General features: G+C 38.1%; 1 protein-coding gene across 1 annotated transcript; it reads left to right on the top strand.

Moving 5' to 3' along the window:
• Nucleotides 1-839: 839 nt before the first annotated feature.
• On the top strand, nt 840-23,970 carry RAB12 (RAB12, member RAS oncogene family). Its single transcript, XM_021525178.4, has 6 exons — nt 840-1,210; nt 12,341-12,401; nt 19,927-20,065; nt 20,586-20,675; nt 21,350-21,454; nt 21,736-23,970. The coding sequence occupies exons 1-6, from the start codon at nt 967-969 to the stop codon at nt 21,847-21,849; spliced, it is 753 nt and encodes a 250-aa protein (XP_021380853.1). The 5' UTR covers nt 840-966; the 3' UTR covers nt 21,850-23,970.
• The last annotated feature ends 1,105 nt before the right edge of the window (nt 23,971-25,075 follow it).

The following is a 25,075-nucleotide window of genomic DNA, read 5'->3' as shown; positions in this document are numbered from 1 at the left end:
AGTAGGTACCAGGTTCAGAAATCTGACAATTAAATCCATCCCTGGACAACCCCAGAGCCGTGTGTGCTACCACACAGAGGGAGTCCACCCCGGGCTGAGATCTGCTTGACCACCTGAAGGTAAATTTAGGTGAGACAAAATTAGACAATCACAAAATCAAGAACTACAGAGTTGGTCATGTAGGGAAGGTCCACAGGGGGTCATCTGGTCCAACCTCCCTGCTCAAGCAGGGTCGTGCTACAGCACAGTGCACAGAATTGTGTCTAGGGCGGTCTTGATTATTATCTCCACTGAGGGAGACTCCACATCCCTCTGGGCAACTTGTTCCAGTGCACGGTCACTGCAGAGTGAAAAATTCTTCCTCGCGTTCAGGTGGAACTTTCTGCGCATCCGCTTCCCTCGTTGCCTCTTGTCCCATTTCTCAGCACCAAGGAGAACAGCCTGATCTTCTTGGGACCCCTCCCTACACACCTTCTCAGTCGTCTCTTCTTGAGGCTAAACAAGCCCAACTCCCTCAGCCTTTACTCGTAAGAGCAATACTCCAATCCCTAAAGGAGCATGGAGACCTCTCCGTCCCGGCAGAGGCAGCTCCCACTGGGAGCTCGCAGTAAGATCTGGCTGCGGGTCACGCCAAGAGGCGGCCGGGGCAAGGCTGACCCCGGAGCCACACTCCCGAGCCGCCGCCGGGGCCGGGCCGGGCCGGACGGGCGGGCGCTCCGGGGCCGGCCCTGCGGCTCGGCCCGGCCGCGGCTCCGGCGCGGCAGAGGGCGCTGCGGGCGCGGGCCTGGGCGCGCCGCTCCCGGCAGCGCAGTTCCCGTTCCTGCGCCTGTTCCCGTTCCCCTCGGGCAGGGCCGGGCGGCGGCCGCGTCTCGTCCTCGCTGCCCGCTCCTCCCCGTGCCTCGCAGTGGTCGGCGCCGGTGGCGGGGAGGGCGGGGAGGGAGCGCGGCGCCGCCGCATGCATCGCTGATGGAGCCGGGCTCGGGGCTGCCGCAGCGCAGGGCGGGGGGCGGCGGGCTGGAGCTCGGGGCGGGCTCGGCGGCGGGGTCGCCGGCGCTCTCGGGGGGGCAGTCCCGCCGCAGGAAGCAGCCGCCGCGCCCGGCCGACTTCAAGCTGCAGGTGATCATCATCGGGTCGCGGGGGGTGGGCAAGACCAGCCTTATGGAGCGATTCACCGACGACACCTTCTGCGAGGCCTGCAAGTCCACCGTGGGTAAGGCAGCGCGCCCCGTCCCGTCCCGTCCCGTCCCGTCCCGGGGGAGGGGCGTTCCCGGGCCCGGCCGTGGGACCGCGGGTCTCGGTGCGGCGGCCGCCCTTCCCCGGCCCCTGTCCCGCCTTTCCCCGAGCCTTTCCCCGAGCCTGGGCCCGCTCCCCGCCGGCCTGGCGTTCCCTCCCAGACCTTGCCGTGGTCCCCGTCCCCTTCCTGCCCGGGGCAGAGGGGTTGGATGTGCCCGGGTGGGTTCCTGGGCCGTGGTAAGCTCAGGGGCTTGGCTGGTGCCAGACGCCAAGAGCTCTTCTTGGAAAGATCGTGGATGTCCTAGTTACCTTTGCGAGTTCTGAGAAGCTGCTGGCTGTCCTGTTTCAGCCTTGCTAACGGCAAGCAGTTTAAAGAAAAAAATTAGGCATGGTTGGTAAAGCAGGTTTTTGTGCTAAAGTTTTAAATGTTGCATGAAAAGAGACAGAAGTATTTCAGGAGTCGAAAAGTTGCAGTGTGTATTCTGTGTACTCTTCCAAAGTGTTATTCAACTACTCTTCCAGACCGCAGTCAGATTAACTCCAGATGGCTGCTATGGCTTCGTGGAGAACCCGCCTGTGATGTTAGATCCGAGATTAATGTTTTGTTTCTTGATAACACTGCGTGTTTGGCTCTTTAAGCAGCTAACTAGAGAGCAAGCTCCTAGTTCCGTGCTGTACTGTCTTATTCATGATTTAGTCATCTGTGCGAGTCTCTGAGGTAATTTAATGCCTGCTGTCTTTTAATACACAAGTGTGTAAAGGGAGGAAAACAACCTAGTTATTCTGCGTTGTTATTAGAGTCCTATCCTTGGAGTTGAACTCTTGAGTATTGCAGCAAGGTGGTTGTTAAAGTCTGTGTCACTGGAAAATATGTATGCTTAGCTTAATTGTAGTTTGGAATGTAGAGGGAATTTAAGCATCTGATGAAAAGTGATTGTATTGCCTTTTAGAAGCTGAGTTATTACCACCCAAAATTATCTTCCTGTAAACAAAATGAAGCACAGTAATTCATACTTTTGTTTTAAAGTGTGTTTTACCACTTATTTAATTCTTTCCTAGGCTAAGAATCCAGATCTGGTAGTGCAGATTAGCACTGTTATGTTGATAAGTTTTTTGGTTTGAAGTTGGCGACTTAACCTTGTAGAAGTGTTAGAAGGACAGTTTTAGAGGCATTACTACTCAAGGGATGTGTTGTAATGAAGAAATGTCGATGGCTTGTCCAGGTTAACAGATTAATTGAATTTATAGTACAACTAAAATACAATTAATAGTATTCTTTATAAATTTGCCAGGTCTAGACATTGATGTTAACTCTCCTGCATCTTGTTTAGGTTGACCCACATTATGGGTTCAGTCAAGTTTGGGCTGCTCTCTGTAACTGGAGTTAGTTTCCTGCTGTGAATCTTGGGAAGTGAGGGGAGGTGGTCTAGACCCCAGTCCAGACTTCCAGGATGGTGTCTTTTCAACAAAACTGGTTTCCTAAATAACTGAGACAATGATTTAAGTAGAGAAGCTTCCTTATTTTAGGGAAGAAACAGGAAATAAGTAGTGATATGCTGCTAGACAGAAGGTTACGTAATGTTTGTTATACAAAATGTGCCAACATAAAGCAGCATAGGGAAATCAACTTGTGCCAAAATAGATGTAGAAGGATTTGATAGTAATGGCATTTTTTTCAAGGTCCTCAGACTAAACTTGAGAGCTGTTGAAATTCCCCCAGATCTTTTGACTGCTAAATGAAGGAGCTTTTCACAGTCAGCATGTACTCTGATTTTTTTGCACTATAAAGTAAGAAAAAGTAACCTCTGCTATTTACATTTCATATAGATTGAAAATAACTCCAAAACAACCTGAGTTCAGCCTCTAATACACAGTTGAAGTCATAAAGCTCTTTGTCACCACTTAACTGCAGTGGTTTTCAAGAATTTGCAAGTGGCGAATGTGTTTTAAGACATCAGTGAAAATGCTGTGACTGATCCAGTTACATGAACTGAAGATATCTTGAGATTAAATTTGAAAGGGCCATGTAACCAACCAAAAAACTGCATTTTGTTGTATTAACAAAGCTGTATTTAAAATGGAATGCTAGAATACATATTTACTTCCTCATCTTGGTATTATTTGTCTCAGCCTTACTTTCATGCTTTTATACTAAAACCTGTGGATGTATAGGACAAAAAGAACAACATTTAGTACCTTCAGCTTTTGTATGAAAGCAGAGGCTACTCAGAAGACTTCCTCTGACAGTGGCAGAACTGAACATGTCCAAAGACCTTTTCTGTCTTCTGCTCCTAAGTGCTGATAATAGTGCCATGTTATAGAAAAGTGGAGCATTTCTGCAGGAAAGGGAAGATATGGATTCAATTAAGTAAGATACAGTATTTAAATGCTAATTTAAGAAGACTACATTGCCAGATTGGTAAAGAAAATTTTGTAATGAAAACACATCAACATGTCTTCGGTCTCAGCTCAGATATGGAACTTCTTTGAAAGTGTTCAAAAATAGCTTGGCAGATTATTATTCATAACAGCACACAATGTGCTGTTGATCTAAAATTCTTTTGATGTATTTATTTTGGGCATTATATTAGTTACATGGAATATTGTGTCTCCTAAAATCTGCTATTTACATAGCACTGAGAATACCCAATATGCTCAAATATTTACTGATTTTTAAAGAAGGTAAAATTACTCCTTCCATGCCAGTATCAAATCCCCTGTCTTTCTATAATGGGATATTAACTTGTTCAGGGGTAATATTGGGGTCATATTAGGTTTATTAACAAACACAAATCTATACTTTTTCTTTTGAAGTAAAATTTGATCTTCATTTCTTATTTGTTGCCTGCATTATTCACACAGGAGCAGAATCCAAAGCTACCACTTGAAGGTTTTCCAGAATTGACAATTTTAAAAAAATGTGCACCAAATATGGTGTGAAGAAGAATGATCTTTCCAAGGGTAGTGGATAAATACTCACTGCTACATTTGTAAGAAGATTCAAGCATGGGGGTGGAGAAAGTGTTTGCCTCTAATTCTTCCACCTCGTTATCCTGCCTCAACTAGCTCTTATCCTAAAAGAAATACATTCTTATTCAGATCTCCAAAGCCATGATGTTAAATTTATATATTAATATATATTTTTTTTAAAGGGACTCTTTTTCATCAGAGTCCCTTTATTAAATATTCAATGGCCTCTGTTCTCTTCCCAACATCTGTCCAGCTACTGCTCATCTCATGGTTGTATGTCCTACCTAATCCACCAATTCTTAGTTCATTCCCAGTCTCCCTGCTGTTTTTCTTCCATGACAGATCTACAGAAATCCTGTACTTAGCAGTATTTCCTGTCAATCTAATTTTTCTGCAGACATTACACTTCTCTCTGACTTTTATCTCTGAACCTGAGGTTCCTGCTCTCCCAAAGATGAGGCCCTGCACTTACTCTCCTCTTAGGATGCTGATTGTCCTGGTACTTCAAATCAAGTTGGGCTCCTCAGCTTTTATTTTATGTGCTGGCTCAGTATGTGAAGTCTCTTGAGACCCTGTCTTATCTTTCAGCTTTTTTCCACCAGGTCTAAAATCATCCCAGGGAAGAGGCCTTGCCTTTGATAATGCCAGTGCAGTTTATGTGCCTTGTGCATTGCTGGCTGTTTTAGCAGCTGTTCATAAGAAACCAAAGTGTCACATGTAGTAAACACTAAAGCTTTCTCTGTCCTTGTTTACAAGCAAAATGATAGTGGAGCTTGTAATGGGAAGGGTTGTTGTGGATCAGGATGGGAATTTAGTGACCTGTGATCTGTTCTAGGCCTGAGGGATCCAGATCAGTGGCATGTAAATGCTTTGTGGTGCAAGACTCCTTTGACTTCACAGAAGTGCTGTTTGACCTTGTTTCACCTTCATGTGAAATGGTATGGAAGTCAGAAACTCTTGAGATTTACAGAGGTCCATAGCTTTTCCTTCCAAGTGGTATTTTTCCTATTATTTATTTTAAAATACCCATGTCCATGCAAAATTCCTAGTGTCCATCAAATGAACAGTAGCAATAGTGAAAACTTTAGCTTTGTCTTCTATCAGAATGCTCTTAAGTAAGGCAACCTCTGTGTTTAGTATATAGACATTTATATATGGTATACAAATATATACATATATACCTTTTTATATGTATGTTTGGAGTTTCTGTCACAACTCAAACCTGTTTTCATTCTCATTATCCTTAAAAAAATGGGGGCTAACAACATAAATGTTCAGTTTCATTCCCATGAGCTTGTCACATAACATAATGCTTTTCACTTAAAAGTATCAGACTACTCGCTTTTAAAGTTTTTGTCATTTTTCAGAGCTGCTCGCTAAGTTACTGCTCAGTTTTTTTAGTTGCCTATTCAGTATTCTCACAGGCACTGTAAACATAGTATGTGGCTTACTAATAATTTGATTTTTTTTCAGTAAATCAAAAATATGGCTTAAAAATAAATTTAGTAGTTTGATGCAATCTGAGATGAAAAACAACCTATAAAAATTCTTCAGAAAATCATCCTGAGTCAACTAAAATAACATTCTTTTCTTTGATACACTTGTGTGTACCTGTGGGCTCTCTGACAAGTATAATTCATTTTAATTTTTCTTTAAACATTTCCCCCCCCCTTCAGTAAGATATCACTGAAAGCTTACTTGGTGTGGGGAGAGGGAAGAAAGTAGAAATAGATGTTTCTTAGTTTACCACATCATGACAAAGTAACAATAAGATGCTCTTGCTTTAATCAAGAAATAGCTCTTAACGTGAGAAATTTATGCTGTTATATTAAAAAAAAGGAAGGAAGTTTTGATGAGGGATAAGTAATTCTCTGAGAATTGACTGTTCTTACTTTTGCATATCCAGGATGTTAATACATCTGGTTTTATGTATTAGCTTTTTCACTAGTGCAGAATAGTGTAAATAAACCATACCAATACCTTGTTAATGGTGTGCTGCAGTTTCTTGCCAAACTATAAACAGCGAGGAGCAGAAACTTGCAGAGAAAAATGGTTTTGTCTTACAGAAAACCTTAAGAAAATTAGGGAGCATGTATGAATTTCCTTGTTTGTCTGGAGGTGCAAAGTATGACAGAAGCCTGTGTCCCCCAGAAGCTACCTTTTGCCTTTAGGAGCAGTGTAGTCACTTGTGATGGACAACATAGAGGCTCCAGCAAGTGAAAACACCTGGCCAGTCATTGTTGCCCCAGATCTGCCAACGTGTATTTTACAGCATTTGGTATAGTCAGCAATGGTTTGCTATGCATAATGATTTTAATCCTCATAAGTGAGCAAAACTGTAATTTTAAACAGGAAAAGGTAGGTAGATAATATAAATTATTAGGGTTTAGGAATAGGGTTTTGTGAAGGTATGGGGTTTTTAATTAACAAGAGGTTACAAGAAAGAGTAAATTTGAAGTTGAACTTTGGTTTTTTGGTTTTGTTTTTTTTTTTTTTTTTTTTCATTTGTAAACTAGATTTTAACTTCAGCTGATAGAAATATTCAGGCCATCTGTTATATCAACACTACAGGACTGTCAGAGAGCCTTGTAGTCCCTAGCCAGGACATATATGAGAATACACAAATAAAACAACAGGCAGAGTAAAGAGGCCACTTGAATGCTGTCAAATGAGGAGTTAGGTTTGCAAGGAGACTGGAATGCAGCTGTCAGACTCAGTCTCTGCTGTGAACAGCTGAGCGTGTCATTTGCAAAGGAAAAAAAAAGAAAATAGGGCCATATGATTCTCAGGGACTTCTGGAAGTTGGTTAGCAACACTTTTACAACTTATTTCTGCTGATATCCCAAGGAGAGGGAAACTTGATACCAAAACAAAATGCTTATAGGTTCTGCTGTCTAAAAATCTGGGTTATGTTGCTCATAAAATAACCTTTCTTCTTCCATTCAGTTTTCCCTTCAGGTCAGGTAGTTGTTGACCAGAAAATTGGAGTCTGTTTCATTCTAGTCTGTAGCCCATTTTCCAGCTGAGATATGGGTACACTTTTATTTTAGGCAAGCAGTCTCAAATGTCTCCATGTTAATCGTTCTAGAATTACGTGCTTGAAGCTCTACAGACAGCGTATTTTACCTGCCTCTAAAATAATCCCTAAACATACTTAAATCTGACTTAGCACTATATTATTCCAGATCTCTTCTTTGAAATTGTTAAATTTGTAATGTGCATTTTGAAAGAGGAATTTCCACTTTGGTGTGTTTTAAGAACTAAGTGCTTGCCCTAGAGTTTGGTTAAAATAAGACAAAATGGTTTGGGGTATTTTTTCTTTGTAACAGTTTCTGTAATCTTTTCCTGTCCTCCCTATGTGCCCTTTGTTGTTGATTGCTTCCCCCCTCTCAAGCAAGATGATGGAAATCAGAAGGCACGCTCTTTAGCATCTTTTCATTGACTTTGGCAGTTTTTGGATAGGTTTAAGTAAACAGGATGTTTTGTAATAAAGATGGTTTTTACCTCAAAACTCATGTGATCTCAGTTATCAAATGTAGAATAAGTAAGAAATTTTTTTTTTTTTTTGGCATAATGGTGTCAGATGACCAGATTCAATAACCTGTCATAGTCGTTATATATGTTTGTTTTAAGGCTTAATTGGCAATAACCTCTGATTTTTTTTTAACTGTGTTTCTTTAAGCATGGTCTGATTATCTTTCACTGATTTAATTACTTTGTTGCAAATCACTAATAGGCCTCTGAAAATTGAATCCATTGGAATTGATTTTAGTTAGAGGGGTTTTTTTTGTGCTCTATTTGCATCTATTTTCCCAGCTCTTCCATTAACTTTGTTACCAGGAAATCTTGCCACTGAAAGGTCACTCTGTGTGCATTAAGCAAAACTGTTTCGACTTTCTTTTTCTGTCTCTTATGAACGGAAATTAAAGATTATAAATTTAAACATAAAATACATAGTAAGAAGCTTCTTTAATATTTTATTTCTAAACAAATATTTTTAGCTTTAAAGAGAAAGGCTGTACCCAGTTGTGTGTATTTCAGTTTGTGCTTTGGCAGATAAGCTCTAGTTCTGTTTGGGGTGAGAAATTAGTATACTGTAGTCAGTTCTGGGCTAGGCTTCATTTTTGTAGGATTTCAGTCTCAAGTTTGAAACAGTCGCAAGTTTGGTTCATTGACAAGAAATGTCATCCTCAGTGACTTGCCCTTATCTAGAACTTCATTATTGTGCTTCTGTTTTGAGTCTCTGTTCTCTTTCTTTTAAGGCTGTTTAGTTTTGTAAAGAGTGCAGGCAGGTTATTTGGCTGTGTGTTTAAAATACTTTTAAACCTTTCTGTCCTGGTAGCCCTTTGTTTTTCCTAGAGGAGGCATAGCTTCAGTTGAGCCCATGTTGTAATAGATGTTCTTTGCACAAGCTAAATTTTTCATCCAAAGTTCATGTGCTACTAACAAGGATGGTGCACATTAAATATAATGTTGCAAATCCTTAACTTGTGTTACACCAGGTTAGTGTTGCTGTCCTTAATGCTGTGTTTAACATGTGTCTAGCCTGTGGGGAGAGGAGAAATGCTCCTTTGCAGTTTTAAGTTGCAGGGCAAGCTCAACTAATATACGTTCAAACACTTAAATAAATGCAAAATCAGAAACCCAAACCAGAGGCTGAGGTTTGTATTTTTGTGCCTTTTTCATTAGTTTTTGTAGGATGTTTGTTTGGACTCCTGAAAAATGCCTTTCCAGCAAAACATGGGAGTCAAAATGTGACATCCAAAACACATACTATTTTAATCTATAAAATCCATAAAAAGAGAGATGGTGATTTGTATTTACTAGTTGTCAGAGTGTAATAATTTTGGAATATTACTGATTGCCTATTGTCCATGCAAGCCTGATGTGTAGAGAAAGCTGACTTTTTAATGGGATGGGAGATTGTAATGAGCCTTTTGTTTCCCCTAACATCACTGTGACCTGGCAAATGGCATGCTTCAGTATGGTCATAAGCACATGCACTTGTCAGGTTTCCTGGCATGTGTATATTTTGTTACTCACTGACAATTAACCCAGCAGCCTTTACATGCAAGGTGGGTAGCATGCAAACCACTGGTAGTTTGCTGGTATTGTAACAGCCAAAGAGAACCTTTTAAATTCCTTTCTTTTTATAAGCTATGTTATTCAGATTTAATGCAGGTGTCAACAGTAATTGTTGATTCTTCTATTTTATTGAACTATATATAAAACCATGCCAGCGTAATTGTATGGATAGCAAAACTTTTCATTTGGTATTTCCATTAACATGTGTCAAGCTAAATAATTTCTTTCATTGACCTTTTTCTTAACTCAATGCAATATTTGAAACTGAAGTGGAAAACAAATTATTGTGTTGTTGTTTTAATTGAATTACTAATTTGTATGTAAACTTGAAGCGCTGGCTTTGGACTGTTTATGGTGAAGCAGACTAATGAAACCTGACAGGCTTAGGAATTTGTTTCTTCGTGTGCAAAAGGAAAGATGCCACATTTTTTCCTTCAGTTTTGGCAGACACGAAGCTTTTGGTATTGTGTTGATGCTTGCAGAGCATTACTAATTATAAAACGTAATTGAGCAACCTTTGAAGAGTTCTGGCACTCTGTCTGACTTAAGTGATTCAAACAATTCTATAGAAGATTCTGTCTGCTTTTCCAAAACTGTTACTTGTTTGTATCATTCCTTGCAAAATTTCACAGTAGGAAAATATCTCATGGTACAACTTTAAGATGATTAATAGAAAGCTCTTCCTTTAAACTAAGAATGCTGTTGACATATTATTTATTTTGAAACAATCTCTTTAATATGTTGTCTTTTCTCTACTTCATTTTATTAATATATTGGACCTTCTAGTCCCAGGAAGTCCCATTTGAAAATGTGGTTTATTACAACAGTTGGATTTTCTCTCCATAGTTTTTTGGGTTTTTTTTTTTTAATATAACAAAAGCTTTTTGTTTTTTTGTTTTGTATAAGATTGCAGTGGTTTTATAAACCACTTCTATAAAAATAAAAATATTTTTATGTTATAATTATTGAAACTTACATGAAATCCCTGTGGTGGTTTTAACACTCAGCTTGGGCTCAGAGATGATTTAGACTTTTTTTAACATCAAATGAATGGCAAATCATATAGTATGTCCTGTATGACAGAATGGCAGGATGGGGAATTGGAATTGAGATGGCTGGGCAGTTATATTCAAACTTCCTTGAAGACAGGAGAGGTTTGAGGCAAGCAATTACAAGTAAAGTTCTATCTCATAGACAAAGCTATGACTATTAAGACAATTGCATTTTATAGTTTAAATGCATTTATATAGAGAAAAGGCTTATAAGTGTGGAAATGGATGTGTGTTTCTTTACAAATATTATTAGAATAGAATTATGAGAAGTCTCATTTCACACACTTAGAATACTAGAACATAGCTGGATCATTTCTCTTCTGCTTTTGCACTAAGACAGTCACTTTTCAGAAGTGTACAAAAATATTTCTTGAAGTTAGGATTAATAAATTCTTTGAAATTTTAATAATTTGAATATTTTTATCAATTTGCATATGAACACTTGAAAATTGGCATTAAAGATTTTGAGGTTCTTAGTACAAATCAGTTTAACATGTTAACTTCTGGGGTTTGAAAGAGGTACGTGTGTGTAAGTGAAGTACAGGCATCATGTCCTGAATATCTCTCCAAGAATTGGTGATTAAGTGTGCTAGCAACTATTAAGGTCATGGAGAATGAGGACAAATGTCATGGTGTGATGAACACTACTTTTATCAATATGCAATGTGCAACTGTAGGCTGTTAGAGGGGATATTTGTTTAGGAGAATGAAGGTCAGTGATCCTTCCATTTATTTAATCTGGCTGAAAAATGTCCACTTGCTCTGCAAACTAAAAATATGGACATAAGGGCCAAGTTCAGTCCTTTCTGTCAAAGTTTAAATTCAATCTCAATTCTTAATATCAGCAGGGACACTCAGCTTTTACCAAGGATAGTCTTTGGGAAAATATGTCGTTTTTGTTAGAGAAAATAAAAACCATTTTTTCTCTTCACTTTCATCCCTGTTCTTAGTGTACAATTGTATTTGAAATGGTAAAAGTGTTTGCAACACATTATGCTTCTACACTTCTGTGTGAGTTTTAACTGTACAGGTCTGAACCATGTTCTCATGTCTTTTTATTTCTCCCTTTTTGATTTAGCTGTGTTAGGAGGGATGATGTGTAGAAGGATGAACTGAAGCAAAAATCTTCTTACAAATGTATCCTAAAATGAACAGGATCACAATCTACAAATCTATTATATTCAAGGACATTTATTCCCTGATACATTTTTGTAGTTAAGGTGGTAATCTTTTGTGTCCAGGTATTGTTTGACCACAGTATGTCTTACGTGTTGCTAGCCAGCATTAGTTTTTTATAAAAGGTAAATCTTTCTGTTTAACAAAGTCTTCCTGGTTCTATTTTTGATATTTAGCATGCATTCAAAATGCATCTGGAGTTTTGAGATGATCAATGAAAGTACCATACAGGTATAAAATAAATTTTAAAAGTCAAATACCCTCTTTGAATATAAGAAGTTTTCTAATTTATAGGACTTAAAAATTACAGTCTTGATAAACTTTTTCATAAACCAACCTCAATTCTAGCACTTTACTACAGCACATTACACATGCTAAGCATCCATCCTAGAAGCCACACCTATATTGGTCCTGCTTCACAAACAGCAAAACTGATGTGGAGGGATTGGTTCTGCTCCATGCCTCCGGGGCATCTGTACCAGTTGGAAGTAGAACAGGCTTGTCCTTGACAGTCGAGGTGAATAGGAGAGAAACAATCATTCTGAGCCTGTTGTTTTACTGTTGTGTTGGGTTTAACTGCTGCTGGAAATTTTGCACAAAGTGGAAGGTTTATGTTGTGATGCTGCCGAATTGGATGGCTCACAAGTTATTTAGTGGTTGTCAAATCCTCATGATGTTCCTGAGCTGAATGTAGTGGTGCAAACCCTTCTGCTTGTTCAGACTGTTACAAGTTGATCTAAAAAAAAAGTATAAAAAAAAAAATTGCACCCTCATTACTTTTGCTTCTTATTCCTCCTTTTCTGTTTACTGTATTTTATTTATAGGTGTTGATTTTAAAATCAAAACAGTAGAGCTAAGAGGAAAGAAAATTAGATTACAAATCTGGTAAGTAAAACAAACATGCAACCAGCAATATGTTTTAATTTTTATGTTCTAGCATGAATTAATATGCTTGTCTAATACTACTATTAACTGTTCTAAGCTGGTTTAGCTCTTACCCTATTACTCCTTTCCTCCATTCCCACAAGACTTAAACCAAACCACATAGCTCTTAGATTTTTGTGAGGGTAAAAGGAGGAGAAGGAGAGATAAAGTTAGAAGTAGGGCATGAATGTAATTACTGAAATATTAATGCATCACAGAGGCCTTGAGCCGCTTTTCCTGGAAGAATGACATCACCTACATAAGAAATAGGAGTTCTACAAACAACAAAAGTTGACTGTTAAATAGATGCAAGAGAAAGTATATTTTGTTTTCTTTATTTTTCTGGACTGATTAAAACTGACCTTCATTGTAACAGCAATTGTAAAGCAACTGTGAAGTATTCTCGTAACTGTTTTTCTGAAGCTTGGTATAGGCAGTGCTGTTCCTTTGACACTGTTTTTAAATAACTTCAAAGTGAATGATATTCAAGACTTAAGTAAATCATATCCACCCTAAAAAAATAAAGCAATCCCATGCAAATAAAACTCTACCTTTACTGGTACTGATGTCCTACTACAGAAAGGTCAATGTCTGAGCTAAATTCTTCCTTTTTGCAGTAGGCTACATGATTTCTGGTAATGGTTCTCCATGTTAGTGATTAATACTATTTTTATTGCTTAGAAGTTTTGCAGAGTAGTACAATACATAAGCATAATAATGAGAGAATAAACCAGCTATGTTCTATACATTAATCTTACATACTACTATGTAGAAGCTTAGCTTTGGTTTATTAACAGTGTGTGATGCATAATTAGCATTGTAGTTAAACTGTTTAAGCTGCTAACAATCCATAGGCGGGGGGAAGCTCTAAATATTCTTTTTATTACACTTTTGGGATATTCTAGTAGTTTTTCTTTCTGAACTACATGGATGCAGTGAATTCAGTTTACTAACTCCTCTTGGCAGGTCACCATCAATTCTGTCTGTCACACCATGTGTCTGTCTTGCTTCCCTCTGAGTTAACTGCTGCTTCATCTTTGGTCTCATCAGTCACCTAACACTTGAATGTTAGTGGCATGTCTTCATTCATCTGTCCCTCTTTGGAAACCTATGACCACAAGACTGGCAGTTGAGCCAGCAATTGTTAGCCAGGGTCTGCTGGAGCTGACAGAGGTAACAAAAAATTCTGATGTGGAGATGCTAATGTGTACCTAATATGCTTACTGTGAAATGTACTAAGTTTATAAAAAAAATTCCCATGTTGAATAAATACGTTATAGGAGTGAAGACTTTTGGAAAAGAGATGTTTAAACCATTATTTTCCACATATTGAGAATATGCTAGTAGGATATAGGACACTTTAAAAATTGAATTTAAAAGTTGATAGATTGCTAAGATGTGATAATTACTCCTATGGGAAGCCTTACTAAAATGGCAAGTAAAACACAATGTAAAGAGATAATATTTTAAAATATGATAAAATTCATGAACATGACATCCTGCTCCTAAGTTTCACTTTCTCTTCAACAGTGGCTGTTAAAATGTTGTTCTTATACTTAATCTTTAAACCTACCTTGGCATACTTCCAGGTTTTTCAGAAAAGTAATTAGATAAGTATGACTTTTGCTTGACAGTCCTTTTGGTGAAGAGATTTTTTTTTCCTAGTATCCAATGTAAACCTCCCCTAGTGGAACTCGGGGTTGTTTCCTCTTATCCTGTCCCCATTTACTTGGGAGAAGGGATCAGCCCCCACCTGGCTGCAGCCACGTTTCAGGCAGTTGTAGAGATTGACAAAGTCTCCCCTGAGCCTCCTCTTCTCCAGGCTAAATAACCCCAGGTCCCTCAGCTCCTTCTTGTACTTCCAGTTGTTAGGTTGAAGAGGAGAGCAGTTTACCAAATCAAGGAAATTTAGAAATGAAGACTTCAATTGCATGGCTGATCAAAAGTCAGTCTCCTTTCATACCTACATAGTGATAGAATTTAGGCTGCATCATACTTCCTGGTAGTGTTATGTACATTGATTGCAGTAACTTTACTACAAAAACGACCTGTTTTATTCAGTGAACAGATAATTCCTGAAGTTTACACCTACCTGTTTTCTTAAAATGACTAAAGTTACATTTCAAAGCATGAAATTTTGCTTTTGTTTTAGTAGTCTGATTATTCTACTTCTAGAGTTAAACAAGAATGGTTTTCAAAACGTTTAATTCAGTATTTTTATGGTCATTTGACCTGTCTGTTCCCTAACCACTATCAGCAGAGTGTTTTTCGCAAAGCTCTACCACTTGAGGTTATCAAAAGGTACCTTAAAACAGTACAATGTTGAATATTTCTAGCGATTAGGTGTGCAGGACATCCTTTTGAAAGCAGCTTTCACACCTGCTGCTGTTAGTAGAATACAAAAGGACTTTTTTCTTGTGTTCTTTTCATAATGGGAAACTGTGCCCTGAGGGTCAGAGAGGCATCTACTCTCACCTCTAGCTTCCTGTCTGGTCCCTGCTTCCCTGATTTCCCTGACTTCAAGTCAGGAAACAGCCTTCTACTCCTTACATGATGCAATGATAGAGCTTCACTGAGGACACAGGGGAGTATCGACCTTTTCATGCTACCTGGAACAGGTAGTGGTGCCGCTTGGGTTGCCAAAAGTGTTAGGATACAGTAAATCAGCTTCTGCCATGCAGTTCTAGGCTGACACAAGCTCCTGTGTCTTGTGAGAAGTAATACCTGCATGCAACTCAAGTCTTGAAGTAGAGTAACCAGAACTACTGGATAGTGTGAGTGTCCAGGTAAATCCAAGCATCTGTGAATCAGTGCTTCTTCAAAGCTGAAGAAAACTGATCCAATAATAGCAACCCCTTACTGATGCTTTGAAGCAGGACAGGAAGGTGTCTGACTGTGCCCTCTCAGCTGAGTAATCTGGGCAGTCTCTGACACAAACAGCTGACAGTCACTTCCAGCTTCCCCTCTGAAAGAAAGGAGCTGGTTGTGGGAAGCAGTGCTGCCCTGCCACTGAACCCAGTTCCTCTCTGGGTAGCCAAGGGAGTTCTCTGATACCTCTACAGGTTTAATGCTCAAGGTAGCCAGAGACTTGGGAACAAAACAAGCTTCATTTGCTTCTGAAGGTGTTTTAAAGCAATGCATTCTAATAAAAAATTCACATTCTGCCTGCTCTGTTTTTTAAGAGACAGTTGTCTTGGAAAGTCCCTGTTCTAGAATATATAAGAACATTGTTTCTTTGGTTCAGTACCTCTGAAAGAAATTTTTTCTATAATAAAAGATCTTAAATATATTTGTGGTTCATGGGAGGAAAAAAAATCTGTTTGACAAGCTGAATTAACCTTTAAAATTACCTTAAAGCATTTTTTAAAATACTACCTGTAGGTTCCATAGAAGCATAGAGCAGTGAAAGTGTTACATTAGTGTTAAGTTTTTATGCAAGTTTCAAAATATTTTTACTTCTATTGCCACTTTACACCGCTACTCATAAAAAATTAATTTAACTAGAGAGCCAGAGACAGTTTTGACAGTTTTCTGTCCATGTGTTTGTTTCAACTGGTTTGGATAGACACAGAGAACATTCATGTAAAAGATAAATTATCCAAAGATATTTTAATTAAGATTAACTGTATTTGTATTGTGTTTTATGCAGTCTACCATAGAACATGACAAGTCAACACTTGAAAATGGGCTTTATGTTATTTTTTTTTTAATTTGCTTTTGTTTGTTGTATGTTTGTATTTTTGGAGTGATGTCTAGTTTCTGTTTGGAAAGCAAAAAACAGTCAAGCCATTGGATTCTCTCATTGCAGATTATAGCTGGTTGAGGATATACACTGTATATTTCTGACTACAGATTAGAAAGACCAATGCTTTTCATTTAGAAAACTTTCTTGGAAAAAAAAAATCAACAGAAGAAAACTACTTTTAGCATTAAAAAAAAAAGTAATCTTTCAGTTTTTTCAGTTATGCCAAGTCATTGTTTAAGTTGTAGTAACTTCTTATATGAACTTCTGGAATTTACTTTAATTGGAATTAAATTGAACTGCCTTCTGCTATAGTGTTGATTCTGACCAGAGCAAATAAAGAACTAGTAGCACTTGGTATCACTCATGAAAGTCATGAGTGTTAAACAGTGGTCATCCCTTCTTCCAGCTTTCCACTAGTGCTTCAATAGCTATCCTTACTAAAATACTCAAACTGCAGGAGTGAATGCATCCATGAAAATAGTATAGCAAGAATAATTTTTCCAGCCCTGCACATTAGAAGAAGGCATTTAAAGTTGGATGTGCTTTTAATGTAAGCTTTGCATTAGGGGTGGTAATTTTTTTTCTCAACACTGGAAGAATTTGCTGCACATTTTCATGAAAAGTATGATGGCACCTAGTAGAAGACAAGATTTTCCATGCTAAAGATCAACTTGGTATTCAAACTGCAGTTTACTTAGGTAGCCTGGGATTGCATTTTAAACTTACTTATTGCAGAAATAGTTTTCCAACTTTCACCTTACATTTTGAAGACTAATACAATTTAAGGGTAATGTTAGAGACAGCAAATTCAGCTTACTTTCTTCCACTTTTCAAAGGAAATAAGGGCTAGAATATCACGCTCACAGTCAGACACCTGCTGACTGGTTTAATTTCCACCTGCTACAGGAGGAGAGGTGAAGTGTGGGGGAGTCAGTGACTTCAAGCAAGGCGAAGAAAGTCAGCCATAATGCACTGGAATTGGCATGACCAGGTGACAGCCAGTGGTCATCTGGCCATTTAGTATAGGTAGTGAGCAGCCAGGCTGTCCATGGGTGTTCTGAACTGGCCACAGCATGTGGTTGTCCCAAACAGGCAGCAAGCCAGACTTTAGGTTGTCACTTTTGGACATTTGGGTGAAGGACCTACACAAACAGGAGCACAGAGTGCAGCAGCCTAGGAATGCTGTAAACTTTTAAAGAGCCTGAGGATGTTGTGGAGTGAGGATAAGCTGATAGTACCAGGTGGACTTGGAGATAGAGCACTCAGCAGGGCTGGGAAAGTGTGGGGTTGGAGACAGCTGGAGTGGGAGAGTTTTGTAATGTTGCATAGTTCTCTTCACGGCCTACTTATCCAGTGCACTGATGACTGCCTTCAGGGAGGGTAGTGGAGCATTAGTGTTTGTTTCTCCTTTGTTTTTATAATGTATGTACTCAGTGATCTGGTACCCCATGATGGAGTTGCTAAAGGTCCTTAGCTTTTACCTGAAGGCACAGACAAGTGACTCTGAAATACCCTCTTTATTTCTCTTTTCCACTAGGGGCACAGAAAAGAGGGAAAGACTGGCCAGCAAAACTAAACTGACAAACAAAACCAAAAAGCAACTTTTCCCATTGCTCTGAACAAAGATAGAATTGGTGTATTCTCCCACGAGATGTGCCCTTCCACCTGCCATGTAGTTATTTGTGCTCAGAATGATGGAACTAAAGGTACCCCACCCCTAATACACTTCATCAGTAGGCTGGATTAGCAACAGATGACACAAGGCTGCTCTGCAAGGTCATTATTCTGAGAGTTCTGTTCATAAGCACTAGAGCAGTGTTATCCATATGTGGAAAATCAACGGTTCATAGTAAAATTACTAATTTTTTAACAGATTGAACTTCCAAAGGACCTTCCAAAAAATGAATCTGACTGTAATAAAAAAGTAATGGAAAAGAATGTAGAGTTACTTGCTGTGATTAATGTTATATATATATAATTTCAGCTGCCAGAACTTGTATGGCTTTACAAAAAATGCCTCATTAGTGAAAAGAATACTACCAATTAACCATCTAAAACTGGTCTGCAATACTACTGGTGCTTGACCTTATTGAAACAGGCTACCTGTTTTCATTTTCTGTAGGGTCCCAGAGGTTTATATGAATGTAATTCTGAAATTCTGAGAGTGAGATTTGAATAAAAATAAAACAAAAATGGGTGAAATATGAATTGGTTCTTTTTTGCCCTTTGTTGCAGTGTCATTGGCTTGCAGTGAAGCATAAGTCATTATTTTCCCACAGGCTATGAAGCAGAGCTTGAAAATCTTTTTCTATTGGACTCTGCTTTACTTTGTAAAATCACTAGCAAATATTTGTTGCTATCAAGTACACTTGTGGCAATTTCAGGGGCAAGTTAATAATACTTCACTTTGAAACTTGCTTGAAATTCCTAAAGATTTTATGCAGAGTAAGATAGGTTTATGGTAGTCTATTCTACTGCTTGTGTATAGAACCTTAAAGGAGTTAAATCTTCAGGACAATCAATGTGGCATTTTGTGAATGTGACTTTTTTGGTTTTTTTTTTGTAACAAGTGTTTCAGGTCTCCATTGTTAATCTCATTCCCAAATTCATTCTCCTCCTTTTGTCTAAAATGTGACTGTTGAAGAGGATTAATTTCGAAGTCTCGAATCCCAACACACATGCACACAATTTTCCTCCCTCCTAATTTTTAATTAATTTCCTCCTACTCTTAATTTTGATCCATCTTTTGACTTGTTCTAACAGTGAAAATTCAAAATTGTACATTGACTTTGGGAGCTGTACTCCAGCAACAAATGCTTGATCACTTTGGAGCAGCATATAACCTATCAATTGAAATACAAGTCACATTTTAAGACTTAGGATATGTACCAACTATTTTTTTAGTATAACTGTCAAAAAATCTTCCCTAGGCAGGCTTGATGATGTGATTAAAAGCAGTTCAAAAGTTTTCATGGTGCAATAAAAAACAACTCTTCTGTCTCATCTACTTTGGAACAGAAGCCATATGGGTGACTTAGTCTCGTTGCTGGAAATTATTCTCCAGTGTGAATGCACCCTGTCTGAAATACCTAAAGTGCTGACAGTGAGGATGGAAATGTTACTTGCACACCTTAGATAAATAGTTGTAAGTGTGAAAGTCAGGTCTCTAGTGCAGAAGTTTTACCACTTAGTTATTGCTCACTCTTTTCGTTCACTTCTGTGCCAGTAGGTTTTGCAGTAGTTTTAGAACCATGGCTGAATTGCTGTGGTTGATCCAAAAAGTGTCTGAAAGCTCAAATGATACTGATCAGTGCATTGCTCATTTTATAGTTGGGTGTGTGGATGTGTTTAATAAGCATGTATCCATTTTTTTCCTTTATTTTTTCATTTTTTTCAGGGCTGCTAAAAAAACCCAACCAAAAGTCCACAAAACGCACAACACACCAAATAACACAAAACCAGCTTTATCTCCTGGTACATTTTCATTGGATAGCTTCACTCTCAGACACACATAGAAATGTTTGGTGGCCTTTCTTGGTGAAGTTAGTATGGGATAAATAGTTCTAATATGAAAACGTTTTATGATTGAAAGTACTGCTCCAGGTTTTTTTTCCTGAAATTCACACATATGGAAGTGTCTCTAATGAATGTGGGAGTGTTATTATTAAAATGTAAACAAAGTTATTCTCTACTTTGCAAATTGGTGAAATATTTGTGCCACTGTTTGCTGCTGCTTCTTAGGGACACAGCAGGTCAGGAGAGATTCAACAGCATTACCTCAGCTTATTACAGAAGTGCCAAGGGAATTATTTTGGTGTATGATATCACCAAGAAGGAAACATTTGACGATTTACCAAAATGGATGAAAATGATTGATAAGGTATGCCTTAAGTATTTTCTTTTTATATGCTTTATTTAACAAGGATTTTTTCCCCTCAAAAGAATTTACAGCATGTGTTTAGGATTAATAAGCTACTGTCAGATGCTTTCACTGATTACTTTTAGCCAGGATTTAACATTGATGTGTTTTGCTTGCAAAATAGTTGTCCATTCCTGCTTTCTTGAACTAGAATTATCCCAGTTAGAAGTGTCAGTGAAAATCTGTAACATTGCTCATTTACCTTTGCAATGGGGGGATGGGAGTTGGTTTCCTGTCTGTGAAATAAGGTCATTGTGTTCATTCTTAGATAAACTAGAGCAGCTAGTTCTTAAATCATGTTTTAAAAATTGAATTTAAAATTTGAAAATTTTTGAAATAATGTTTGGGAAGAGCACTTACCTATAAAGTGTGTCAGTGTGGTTCCTTATTTATTAGTGGAATTGCCCTTTTTTTGTACTGTGTTTGCATTACAAAATCTTACGTTTCTAGGTTTAGTTAATTAGAAATGTTTTAATTGCAGTATGCTTCAGAAGATGCAGAGCTTCTATTAGTTGGAAATAAACTGGACTGTGAAGTTGATCGAGAGATTACTCGGCAGCAGGGAGAGAAGGTAAGGACAGGTCTAGAGGCAAAGCTGTTGTGGCATTGCTGCTGATGGTCCGTGGCTGCTCTTGTTCAAACTGTTGGATGCAGGGAGCATATTGAGAGTGATGGTTGTGGTCTCTCAAAACCCATGTGGTGTTTGTATGTAATGTGCAGTTTTAAGTGCTCCTGCTGGAGTAGTGTTGTCTTTGGTCTAAAGAAAGAGTAATCTACAAGTCAGTTTACACTGTACCAGTAGTGTAGGGGATACTCCTTTTTGAGCTCTAAAAGGGGACATAGTGAAGACTTGAAGCACAAATGGAGATCTCTAGTCAGGAAATCTTTGTGTGCCTTCTTTCAGATATTTGCTTCACAGTACTATTGTAAAGTTGAGATTAGCTGTTTTGAGAAATTCTTCCTTTTTGGCAGTCTGCAGCAATACGTGTCAACTGAATACATAAATTAAGTCTGGAAAAATGCAGAGTACTTTTCCAATAAACTTATTTTAAGCAAAAATTATGTGTTGCAATATTTTCTGTACCATGCAGATTCAGAATTATTAATTGAATTAGACTTCCATCTCAGATTTGGGGAAAGTTCTACGTTTGGATTTTTTTTAAGGTTTTATGAGGAAGATATATTTGCTATCTGTTGCTGTTTGCATGTATCTTCATGGAGTTATTTTATTTTCTCTCCCATCAGTTTGCACAGCAAATAACTGGGATGCGGTTCTGTGAAGCAAGTGCCAAGGATAATTTTAATGTGGATGAAATATTTCTAAAACTTGTTGATGACATTCTGAAAAAGGTAAAATACTGAGGTGGTAGTATTCCTCTGGTCACATGAATGGTCAGTGTTTAAATAATGACTGCACATGCTTGGGAGGACAGAGAACAAGTACAGATTGTCATATAAACTTTTTGGATAATAGATAGTGGGCATGATGCAGTTCACAGACTGCTGACCATTGCATTTCACTATTAAGACCCAAAATACCCTGAAATTGAGGCTTTGTCTGTCAGTGAACTCTTGAAATGAGTTCTTTTTATGTAGATGACTGTTTACAGGTGATTTTTCTTTTCTTTAAGATGCCACTGGATGTTATAAGAAGTGAGTTGTCCAACAGTATCCTGTCCCTGCAACCAGAGCCAGAAATCCCACCAGAACTGCCTCCTCCAAGGCCACATGTCCGTTGCTGTTGACTTTTTATTTTCTCCAGAGTGAAAAATATGAGCAGGAGGGTAAAGAAAGTATCTGTACTACTCTGCACTACAATCATTTGGCAGTTTCTCGTTGCACTTTGTTATTCGAGTCAGAGCTACACACTAACTTGTAAATATGCAAATATACAATCCTATGTAGGATTCAACTATAACATTTAATTATTACCCCTCTCCCTCACAATGTTTCGTTCATTGCCCCAGTGTTATAAATACTGTACAGTCGGTGGGGGTTTGCCACACATCCAGTTGAGGAGGAGGAGGAGAAATTAAATCTATACCTATTCTTGACATAAATGTAATGTTGTTATAGTTCTTTGTTATTATAAACAGGCAGGCAGAAGCTCTTCTGGTATGAAGATAAGTATATGGTGCTTTGCTAACTATTTTAAAGACAAATTTTTTAAAAACAGAGGACTTTATGTACAAAGCTTCCATAATCAGCATTATGTTTCCTTTTAATGTAGTGAAAACTTTTTTGGCTGTAGCATCCTCTGCTGACTGGATTTATTGAAAAGCTAAGTTTAATTTTTGGCAGTCTTTTATTTATTTTGTTTGATGCTGCACCCTTTCTTTGTATACCAAGACATCATACCTGGTGCAGATCTAAGATTGCACTTTGAAAAAGCATATATAATTTTCTGCATAAACATAAATTTGGTTACAAGAATCATTAAGTTTCAATAAAAGAATGGAGATATATCAAACTCTAAAAGAAGTATAAAAAAGCAATGCTGCTGTCCTAGACAAATTCTTGAGGAAAAAAAGAAATTAAGATGATACATTTTCCTGTGTCAAGGAATATATATGTGTATTTTTTGTCTGGACATCTGTAGGGATGGGGAAAGGGAACCTAAGGTAAAATTATTTTCTTTCCTAATGGTGGAAATTATTCCCATCAAGCAAATACTGTGTTAGGATTTTGTCTGATAATGAACTTGTGAATTATATCTTTGGTATATCTTTTATTAAATGCACTGTTTAGTTTAGCTGTGGTAAATCAGTAGATACATATTTGAATAACTTGGTGTGTCCTGAATGTTGTGGTATTGAAAAACATTGTGGTCTTTCTAAACTAATGAAGTGCAAATAAAATTTTGTATTTATGAATGACAGTGGAACTGCACCTGTTATTAGAATGGCAAGTATCAAATGATGGGTAAAAGGTAGAATGTGGAATATTAAACAACACTTGTGTTAATTGTCTTATGATTTAATTTTCTGTTTGACAGTTCCTTTAGGTGTAGTTGGAAAAGCAGCAGACATTAGTTGTTCACCTTGGTCACTGCTCTGTTGGGAGAGCAGCTGATGACCTGGCCCAGCTGATACCTTCAAATAGCATGTGACTGCTTGTCATGCTGTCTTAGCAGGTGGTCGCCAGACTATTAGTTACACTGACAACACAAGTATGAACCAGTCTTTTTCACACTACAGCTTCTCTACTTCGCATTCTCTGGTGCTGGAACCCATTTTGTCTCCTTTGCCACTCTTCTAGCCAGAACTGGCACTGAGCACTAAAGTATACCACTGACTTAAACAGATTCTCTCTGTTTTATGGGAGAAAAAGAAGACACAACAAACTGTTCACACACACACACACACACACAAAAAAAAAAAAAAAACTTATTTCACTGAATAAGCTCTGACATTCTGAATTCAATGCCAAGCAGGCCTGTAGCACATCTGAATTTCTACTGAAAAACTAAGGAAAGCGTGGTTGATATTTGTGCTTATGTCTTCTGCCACCTTGTGCCTAAACAGTTCACTTTTTAAAATAGTAAACTTAAAGTTTACTATCCTATTGGTAAGATAAAATTAATTTCTAAAGCGCTTCTAGGAGTTCAGATAATACTGTGGGCAATAGCAGGGAAGGGAAAACTGTGGAAAGTGGGTTTTAACTTGACAACCATTTTATTTTAGCTGATTTGTTTTTATTTGTACTTAGAAACTTGTGATTTTTTCCTGCAGTTTTTGAATTTAATAAAAATTAAGAAATTTGACTTAGATAAACTTTCTTTTTGTAATTCTGTGCTGTTTGTATATAGGCAGATTGGTATCTCAGTCTGTTGTACCAAAAATTAAAAACTATTGCATTTAAGGGCATATTTATTTGAGTGCTTGAATGTGTTTTATAATTCATTGGAAATCATAAAATTTTCAGGAAACCTGTTTGCTTTCCATACATTATACTATGAAGAGGGTTTTATCTCCTGATTTTATCTCTACAGCTTTTATATTAATCAAAACCAATTTATTTATGCCCTTGCTCCACCCAACAGGCATTAATGGTGGAATATGGAAAGAGGGGAGGAGGGAAAAAAGGTTATTCATGCTGCTACCTTGTCTCATATGGAAGTTCAGCAGTCAGCCCAACCTATGTTAGCATCTCATGATGAATGGTCTATTTGAATGGTCTGCACAACCATCAAGGATCACAGGATGGAAAAAAAAGGGGAAGATGAGCACTGACACAACTGTGTTTGCACATCACTGTTCTTTATAAGCCCTGGTTAGAGGGAGGCCATTCCTATTCTTCAGGGAGTGTGTGGGGATTGCTTCCTTCTAACACTGAGCCCAAAAATCTTTTTACACTAAACTCATCAGATGCTGTGAGGTCCTTTAGTCCCTGGCAGGTTCTTCATGATGGCCAAAATAAATGTACGAGCATGGCAAGCATAAATCACAGGAGTGTCAGCTGCTCTGAGATAGTGCGGAGGGGAGTGCGGTTCTTGACTTTCTCAAATCAGAGAAATAATGAAATACTGAAATTATTAGATAGATTGTGGTCATTGAAGGGTGGTTTGCCACTGACTTCCATGTGGTGATGATTTATTACAGTAAATTTATGATACTGTGTTATGTCCAGTTAGCACTGTGTCTTTTACCAAAACTAAAATTCATATCTGTTGGGAGACTCAAACAATATTTGATTGTATCCTAACCTTTTAACCTGACTGTAATGAATTCAGCCAGTGAGTTAACAGGTAATTTCTTCCCAAGTGAACAGAAAATAAGAACACTGGAAATTTGTATCATGGCTAATAGTCGCAACACAGAAAAAACTGAAACCACTGGCTTACCAGGACATCTTGAATTATGCACTGTTGTCCTATGTGTGCTAGAGAAATAGTGACAGTCAAATCTACCTTTCACTAGATTTCTCTGCTCCTTCAGAACAGAGATACACAACTAATGTCAAGATTTGGTG

This window comes from Lonchura striata, chromosome 2 (genome assembly GCF_050655825.1).
Source record: "Lonchura striata isolate lonStrDom1 chromosome 2, ASM5065582v1, whole genome shotgun sequence".
NCBI classification, from domain to species: Eukaryota; Metazoa; Chordata; class Aves; order Passeriformes; family Estrildidae; genus Lonchura; species Lonchura striata.
This window is presented reverse-complemented; position numbering and strand designations above follow the sequence as displayed.